The following is an 8,857-nucleotide window of genomic DNA, read 5'->3' as shown; positions in this document are numbered from 1 at the left end:
ACACACACACACACACACACACACACACACACACACACACACACACACACACGTCTTTCACAGTCTTTTAGAAAAGACTCCAACCCCTCGAGGCTGATCTGAACGTCACAGCATCGGTGTTCATCTTAACGATGAACATTAGTTTCCCAGGAGCACGGCAAGCACAGCCAATCACTATTTTGTTGTTTCAGAACATAAGTTAGCATACTTAATGATTAGCATGCTTAATGCTAGTGCTCTGTTAGTATCAGGCTATTTTAGCACACTAACAACACTTTGTCGCACAGTGCAGAAATTACCACCGTAGCATGCCACTAGCATGGTAAATCTGAAATGTTCAAATACTAATACAAAAAGTTAATAGTAGTGATTAAAGCTTTTTTGAAGTGCTAAAGTTTGCTAGCTGATCCTTATAGTATAACACTGGGTTTACATATATTAGCATGTTAGCTAAAAATAGCTTTAAGTAATAGCATTTTCTATCAAAATATGTTATCATGACTCATATTTTCCCATTATTTGTTTCACTGTTAACACTTGTTGACAACTGAAACTTTTAAAATCATTGTTTTTCATCTAAAATCAGAACTTTTTTTGTCGCTAACACTGAGAAAATAAAGTCAGCTACAAAATGCTTACATGATCAATCCTGCTGATATTTTAACAGGTAGTAGCACACCAAAACAATATTTATATTAGCTCTTAGCTTTGTTAGCAAACCAGCAGCTAGCGTTTGAACAAACTAACTTTGCATAGTAACAAGTAAAGTTTTGGCTGCGTTTGTTTCAATTGGCTGTGCTTCCTGAAAGAGCCAATCCCATCACAGCGCTGCCTGAACAGAACACCTTCCTCCTCTTTCGTCAGATCGCCTTCAGCTATGTTTGTCTGATTCGCTGCAGCTTTGTTGCTGTGGTGAAGAGGCGGTTCTTATCGAGGCTCCGCCCTCCTCCTGCTGCTGCTGTTTAGATGAGCTGGACAGGTCAATGGCCACCTCCTCCTCCACCTCGTCCTCTTCCTCCTCCATCAGCTTGTCCTCCTCCGGCTCCTGGGCCTTGCTGGAACCTCGTCGTTCCGAGGCATCGCAGAACGAATCGGAGCGCGCCGAGTCGGACGCCGGAGGGCTGGAACACTTTTTGGACATTTCCAAAGACTTCTTGTGCATCCCTGTGGGGGCGGAGTCACATTCAGGTTCAGTCCAGTGCGAACTGCAGTGTTGTTTACATGTTTGTTCACTGCTATGGTAACATGAAAACATTCAGGCCCGTGTTACACGCAGCACTTCATTGTTTACTCTAAAGGCTTATTGATCACTGATCGGTGTGTATTGATGCTGCTGTGGTGCACGTGTGGCACTGACGTGCATGCGGCTCACCGAGCAGCCAGGGGGCGCACGATCCCATCATGCCGTTCTTGGCAGAGTTGAGGATGGACTCGGGCAGCGGGATGGAGTGTCGCACCATGGCGCCGTACAGACCGTACTCCGCCATGACGCTGCTGCGACCCCAGCACTTCTCACGCTTACGCCACTTGGCCCGCCGGTTCTGAAACCACACCTGGAAATAAAACAGGAAGTACAGGGGTCAGAGGTCGTGCCCAACACTTGAGCAGGTAAACAAATAAATAATGTGTTACACAGAGAAATAAAAACAACACGATTTCACATGTTCACAGCATTTCTCAATAAAATCAACAAAACAGAACAAAGTTCAGATCAGATTAAAGCTCAAATATTAAAAACCAAACAGCCTCTTCAAATAAATTCATTGAATCAATAATAAAAACAATTTGAAAAAAATACTTTTTTTTCAAATTGAGAAAACTTGTTTTTACGCTGATGTTTCCCCCTCACAGGAAATCTGTCTCTGATTTGAATGATTCAGGGTTTTCGCATTACAGATGTTCCTCGGATCAGTTCTCCACTCTGCTGATTGGTCAGATTGATGTCACCTGATCGGGACCCTCACCTGTATCCTGTCCTCGGGCAGCTCCGTCTTCATGGCCAGCATCTCCCGGGCGTACACGTCGGGGTAATGAGCCTCCTGGAAGGCCTTCTCCAGCTCCTCCAGCTGGTGGGAGGTGAACACCGTCCTGAACACAGCAGCAGACCCGATCATGTTTCATTCTTCATCACGTTTGATCTTTTTCATTACTGACATCACTGATTATTTTATTTACACTTCTAAGAATTGTTCATGACTGAAAATTTAAAAAAAAAATCAGGTTAAAATATGAAATCTTTTTATTTTATTATTATCATCTGTCTTCTCTCCTTAATTACTGGAACCTGATTATTGATTATTATTTATTGAATTCAGTAAAGCAGCCACGGTTTGGTTTGTTCCTCCATTTTTTTCCTATGATTTGATTGAAAATGTTTTCTGCTTTTCACTAATGGAACAATCACGATTCATCATCAACATTATAATATTTATGACACAAAGCTTTCAATAATAAAATAATAATAAATGTTTTTAATAATCACGATGAATCAAAGTTCTTTTTTCTGCTAGAAACGAATTAATTCGTAGTTTTAAATTAATTAAAATATATTTAAGTCTTGCGTGAAGCTGAAATGTGTCTTTAAAAATCTTTTTTTCGTTTCTTCTTTTTTATTTCTTCACGTTGCTGAATTCAGAATAAAAATCTGAATGTGTGTTTGGGTTTTTTCTGCGTTTTTTCTCTTATTTGTATTTTTGTCCGAATTCAACGGAAACACCGAAAAAAACATGCAAAGAACACAGAATTTAAAAAAGGCCAAATGTTTAAAAAATGACCCTGAATTATTTCTTAGTTTTAAAAACATTCGCTTCGTTGAGTTCTGCAGTTTTCCTCACCGGTGTCTCCTCTTCTTCCTCTTCTGAGAGTTTCCGGAGGTTTTGGGGTCGTTTCGGTCCGTCAGACACTCTTCATCTGCGACAGCAAAGAGAAAAAAATCAAATCTGAACGCAAAATCATCAGAAACAAAATAAAGTTGAGATAAAGGAGCCAATAAACTCGGGTCGGTGATGACGCTGAAGGCCTCGTGACTAAATCCACATTAAAAGCAGGCAAAAAATATTTTAGGGACGCGTCAGCACAGAACCCGAGCCGGAGCGAAGGGCTCGCATCAGGGACCCTTCTTCCAGCCTGTCTCCGTACCGGAATAGGCCTCCCGCTGGGCCTCCAGGTTCTGCAGGTAGTGGCTGTCGGGCCGGGCCTGCAGCAGCGGCAGGTGTCCAGGCAGGAAGCACGGCGCCCCGGCGGGCTGCTGCGCCGCCAGGCTGCACAGGAAGCCGAGGCCAAGGGGCAGCGACCCCCCCGGGAAGGAGAACCCGCCGAGGCCGGGACCGGCCCCGTGCTGCTCCGTCCCGGGCCCCGAGGCGAAAGGAGCCCCGCCGGGCTGCTGCCGGGCCTGCAGGTCTGTCTCCAGGCCCAGCAGGTCGGTGATGGCGAAGCCTTTGGAGCGGAGCCCGGGGCCGTGCAGCCGGCTCTTGTCGATGCCGAACCCCGGGGACAGCAGCTTCACCCGCGGCTTCTCCTCGCTGAGCTCCTCCCGCCCGGTCATCATGGAGCAGAGGAGGTGATGATGCAGAGGAGGTGATGAAGGTGGAGAACAGAGCGGCAACGGGCGGCGGGCAGCTTTATCAGGCCCGGGATCCCAGCGGCGGCCAATCAGGGCACAGAGCAGGAGGGGTGGGGGGGCTCAATCCCAGAGGATTAATTGCCACCAATTTCCCTCCAATCCGATCAGGATTTCAGAGGAAGAAGAGGAGGAGGAAGACTGTTTATCTTTGATGCGGCCAAACATCACAGAGCATCCACCAATCAGCTGCTGCCATCAGCACCATCAGATTTCACAAACCTAATCTAGGCTCCATCAAGGCCGCTTAAACTGTGGGGCGCGGCCCACGGGGGCCGTGCTGACAGCAGGATGGGTCTAAGGGAGCCGCAGACTGACACTGCGAAGGCTGCGGTCACGTGACCCTCGTGCACTTCTGTTTGTGCTCTTTTCATGACCCTAAAAATGACCTCTGACCTCTCTTCACAGGTGTTTGATGCTTTGGATTTGCTGTAATCTGACTTCAGCTGCTGTTAAATGTACAAAATAAAGAAAACTGGATTTTAAAAGTGCTGAAAAGTCAGTTTTAATGATCGATGAATTTTATTTACAGACAGAAAAATCTAAACTCAGCAAAATAAATTATTAAATCAAGGAAGTGAGTAAAGAATCAAATGCACAGTTCCTACTTTGTCCGTTGGATTTATTTCCTGGATTTGGTGCCATTTTATTTCTTTTTTTAAACATTGATTTATTTATTTTCCTTTCTGAGGTTTTGAACCTCCACACACAGTATGTTCATTTTTTATATTTCATTTATTGTCATTATTTTGACAATAATGCTAGAAGAATTGAATAAAAGTGAAAATAAAGATAATAAAGACGATGATCTGCAGGTGGAGCTGATGAGGATAAACAGAGAAAATCAGCTGTTTGTCTCTTTGGGCAGAAAACGAAGCTCCTGCTGATGAAAGTCAGGCTGGAAATTAGGGCCAAGTTGGCGGTTAATCCCTCAGGATTGACTGCAGGCTTGCAGGCAGTGTGTGTGTGTGTGTGTTTGTGTGTGTGTGTGTGTTTGTGTGTGTGTGTGTGTGTTTCTGTTTGTGTGTGTGTGTGTGTGTAAGAAGGTAAAAATGGTCAACTGGTTTTAAAAGCAATTAGAGGAATCTGCTTATCAGAGATAATTAAAGCAAATTTGGGCTGTTTTTAAATCCCTCTCTGTTCTCCTTCTTCTTCTCTTTTTTATTGTGGGCGTCACAGTTTGAGCAGATTACAGATTAAATCATCCGACGTGTTCATGCGCTCGTTAATGTGCTCGTGTTAAATTAGAGCAAAGAAGCTCATCGCTCTCACTTCATCGGGACGCCCGAGTCTCCGACATTCGAGCGCCAAACGAAGTCAGAGGTCGTGTCCAAATTCATGGGCTGCATCCTCCTGAGGACCCGGCCTTCGCGGTCTACGTGGGCCGGGTCCTCAGGAGTCGGGAAGGCCGGAAGTAAACGGCTGTGAAATTGGACGGTCGAGCCTTCAGATTAGCGTCACCGCTGTCTCTGTGGAGTTTAATAAACTCGGCCGTCTGCTTCTTGCTATCTAAAATATAACCAGACACTGGTGTAAATTCTCGACTGTCTCATACTTCTGTTTAATAAGTTTTCTGTTTGACGTTTAGTCAGCTGTGTGAAAACCAAGGAGGAACCCACCCGGGGGATTAATAAAGTTTTATTTTATCTAATCTAATAACTTTAATCTCAGCCAAACCGATTTACTCACGAACAAACAAAACACTGAAAAAAGCCCAACAATAACATTTTAGGTTGTCTAAGTGACTTATATATTACGTTTAACCCGAGCAGCGAAACTCCGCGGTGATCTGAAAATGATGTGCCGCGGTTCTCGGCCGCATCAGTAACCCTCGAGCTCCCGGCTAGCTGTCGAGCTGGTGGGTAGCAGACGCCTCCGAAAACATCGAAGCACTTTTGCAAATATGCGATATCTTGATAAACCGAGCAGATATTTGATGTTTACACAACTACTTTCTCGCCTGACAATATGTTAAAAGTTTATTTTGTGACCCAGAAAGATTAGTAAGAGTAATATTAAAATTAAGCAGCGGCCGCCATTGTGGGAAACTGGAGTTTGGCTGGGCCACGCTATGAATTCTGGGCACGCTGGAGAGATTATATCTCTCGGCTGGCCTGGGAACGCCTTGGTGTTCCCCCGGATAAGCTGGAGGAGGTGGCTGAGGAGAGGGAGGTCTGGGCTTCTCTGCGTGGGCTGCTGCCCCCGCGACCCGGCCCCGGATAAGTGGAAGAAAATGGATGGATGGACGTCAGTGTGACGCAGCCGTTATCGCCCAGAAATCATTTTTAAAAAATCAAATAAGAAACTAGAGAAACACGAGAGACGTACTGAAACAGAGCTGCACAGGTGAACCTTCACGTGCACGCCAAGAAGAGGAGGAGGAAGCTGATTGGATGAGCGGTGGAATTACTCAACCTCAGCTGAAAGTCTGTAGAGTCTGTACCTGATTACTGACGAGAGCTGAAACATCTGTGCACATCTGTGTCCAGGAGGAAAGGGGGAGACCCTGAACGCACCGCGGCGGCCTGCAGAGCCCACGAAACGTTCACAGACATCAGAGAGTTTATCTGCCTGCACTGTATTTGAGCTTACATGTGTTTGATTTTTACAAAACTTCACCAAATTACAATTTATTGGTTTTTGTGTTTCTTATTTTATTCGTTCAGTTATATTTAATAATTTTTTTATCCTTTAGTGTTTTGCTTTTTATTGGGTTGTTTTACCTTCAGTGTAATTATTTTTTCTGTCTTAGTGTTCAAATCTGGTTTTAACCTTTAACCTTTGTTGCTGTTTTAATGTTTATGTTTTGTTCATCATTTTATTTTGAGGTTTCATGGTTTTATTTGTGGAAACATCACGTTTGAAATCTGAGACGGCTGAGCAAAAACATGATGTTCTTCTTCTCTGCTGCTTTAATCGGCCGCTCACATTTGCAGGAAGATGAAAACAGAGCTCGGAGGGTTCATCAGGAGACGCCCATCTCGCCCCGCCGCTCACAAACAAGATGATAACAACAACGAGCAGAGGCGACACGGCTCGTTATCTTCTTTAATCTGAGGGCGCTCTTTGTTATCTCACTGATAACAAAACTGCAAAAACGGCTGAGCATTCATGCGCCGGCCCTCGGCGTGCTGCAGCGGCGGCCCTCGGCGTGTGCTTGAGACACCCTCGGCGTGCTGCAGCGGCGCCCGCTCTGACTCAGTGGATCTCTGTGGATCAGTGTGTCCTGAACCAGCTCAGACACAGACTGTATATAAAAGACAGACAGCGCTTCTGTGAAACGTGAACTTAAATCTGAGTTTGTCCTGACAGACGCGCAGCGCTGCAAACGTTTCTTATCAGAGCTTTTCAATATCGATGACGTGCAGCAGACCTGAATGTTTACGGAGGAAACAAAGGGGGAGGAGCTTCAGGAAGCGCAGCAGAGTGGCTCGCGCTGGGATATCCGTGCAGCAGGTGGTTTCTCCGTCTTCACCACGTTAAACCAAATTTTCATGGCTTCTGCTCGTGATGGCGGGGGGCGGGTTCGTTGATTATTTTGGCGCCAAGCCCCTCTGGGTGAAAGGAGGAGGCGGGTTTCCCCTGAGAGCGTGGACACGCCCACATAAAGGAGCAGCAGGAGCATCCATTTGTCAGGCTGCCGTAACCTCCACACACCAGCCTGACCTCTGACCTCTGCATCAACAGCAGCTAAACGCAACAATAAGACTGTGAGAGGCACAGCCCTGCAGAGCAGTCATCAGATTTTACTTTTGCATCATGCTTATCAGCCGGTGTGATGGAGAGGTCAGAGGTCAAAGCTGACCGTTTTCTACTCTGTGGTGTTGGCGGCGCTGACACGTGCTGACACGTGAGCGTCTGTGACTTTCATGAAGTCTCAGTTATCGTTTCAGCGTAAAGAAATAAACCAACAGTGGAATAATCTGATAACATCGCTTTCTAAACTGTAAACAGAGCGCTCCATTCTGAGGAACAAAAACAGCTAATCGTCTGAAGACAGCGCGCGGAGGCGTGGCCTGTGACCGCACCACAAAACACCTGAGAGCTGGGGCTGAGAGCACGCCGTAATTCTGTCTGCAGGAGGCAGCAGGACGGTGAGGTTAGCCAGGCTGAAGCACTGCGAGGAGGAAACCTGCACCAAAGAGCCGAGACAGCTTTATAGGCAGGAACGCAGCAAAGGGGAGGAGCTTCATGTCGAGCTGGCACTGACACCGGCGCCGCCTCCTCTGAGAAACGTTCTTGATGTAACTGAACACACTTCCTGGACTCGCAGTGATGTCAGTAAGCCCGAGAGCTTCACAGCTGACCTCTGATCAGCGGTGACGGCGACCAAAGCTGCGCGTTAATTACAGAAAGAACAAAATGATGAGGGATGGAGATAAAGTGATGAGAAGCTCAGAGAAATATTCAGACCTTAATCTGAAGATTATTTAGCGCTCGTAATCAATCAGTTTCCTCCGGCAAATCTTGGTAATCCACGCTGTTTGAAGAGTGAACATAAGTTTGTGCGGTGATGTTTAATCCAGCCTCAAACTGATGTTCTGCTTCAGTTTATAATCTGCACACAAAGAAGAAAGAGCGGAACAGAAAGCAGAGGAAGAAGAAGATGAAGAGGCGATTGAGGCTAAAATGGAAAAGATTAAATTATCTCATAATTCAGAGAAAAGCTTCCACAGCCGTCAGTAAAACCTCAGTTATGTTAACAGTAAATCACAGCAAGGTGATTAAAGCCTGCACGCTCGCTAACATCCAGCAGGGAGTGCATAGAAGTGTGTAAGGAAAAGAGATGACCTCTGACCTTAGTAAACTGTGTCCTGATTGGTTTCTGCTCCAGCGTGCCTTCTGCTGCTCGTCTCTGCACTCCAGGGCTGTGTCCCAATTCAGAGGGTCGCACGCTTGAAGTACGCATTTCAATGCGATTACGTCACAGCGACGCGACGACGGCTGTCTCAATTCAAAGTGTGCTTCAAATGTGGCGTCGATTTCCCCAAATATCAAGCGTGGTCCGGTGCACGCTTCGTGGTCCCATATATCCCACAATCCATAGCACGGCGGTGGGTGTGGATAATTTTGCCGCAAAATCCGGCAGAAGGGAGCGGCCGAAGAGTGAACTGTCAAAATACTGAATATGACGTCACTTATTTATGTGCGAAAGTTTAATAACGAAGAACATTAAAACATTACTGTTGGACACATGTCGGCAAAGTTACAAACATTAGTGACGTTTGTACTTTCAGC

At 45.9% G+C, this 8,857-nt stretch overlaps 1 protein-coding gene across 2 annotated transcripts; it reads right to left on the bottom strand.

Moving 5' to 3' along the window:
* Positions 1–6: 6 nt before the first annotated feature.
* vsx1 (visual system homeobox 1 homolog, chx10-like) lies at positions 7–3,829 on the bottom strand. 2 transcript variants are annotated; one of them, XM_013907813.1, is made up of 5 exons: positions 3,139–3,829; positions 2,835–2,910; positions 1,965–2,088; positions 1,373–1,553; positions 7–1,164 (listed from the first exon to the last, which is right to left on the bottom strand). In XM_013907813.1, exons 1-5 carry the CDS (start codon positions 3,545–3,547, stop codon positions 872–874), a joined length of 1,083 nt encoding a protein of 360 aa, XP_013763267.1. In that variant the 5' UTR covers positions 3,548–3,829; the 3' UTR covers positions 7–871. The 2 variants fall into 2 exon arrangements, with proteins under 2 accessions (XP_013763267.1, XP_013763266.1); XM_013907812.1 differs by having other exon boundaries at positions 1,358–1,553; positions 3,139–3,828.
* Positions 3,830–8,857: the final 5,028 nt, after the last annotated feature.

Source organism: Pundamilia nyererei, unplaced genomic scaffold (genome assembly GCF_000239375.1).
Source record: "Pundamilia nyererei isolate P.nyererei 1_Seehausen unplaced genomic scaffold, PunNye1.0 scaffold00528, whole genome shotgun sequence".
NCBI lineage: Eukaryota > Metazoa > Chordata > Actinopteri > Cichliformes > Cichlidae > Pundamilia > Pundamilia nyererei.
This window is presented reverse-complemented; position numbering and strand designations above follow the sequence as displayed.

Excerpts from the sequence above, each read along its gene's own strand:
- vsx1 (XM_013907812.1), bottom strand. The coding sequence starts at position 3,547 with ATGATGACCGGGCGGGAGGAGCTCAGCGAGGAGAAGCCGCGGGTGAAG. Across the intron at positions 2,911-3,138 it reads CCAGCGGGAGGCCTATTCCG|ATGAAGAGTGTCTGACGGAC; the intron begins GTACGGAGACAG and ends TTGCTGTCGCAG. Across the intron at positions 2,089-2,834 it reads AGGAAGAAGAGGAGACACCG|GACGGTGTTCACCTCCCACC; the intron begins GTGAGGAAAACT and ends TGCTGTGTTCAG.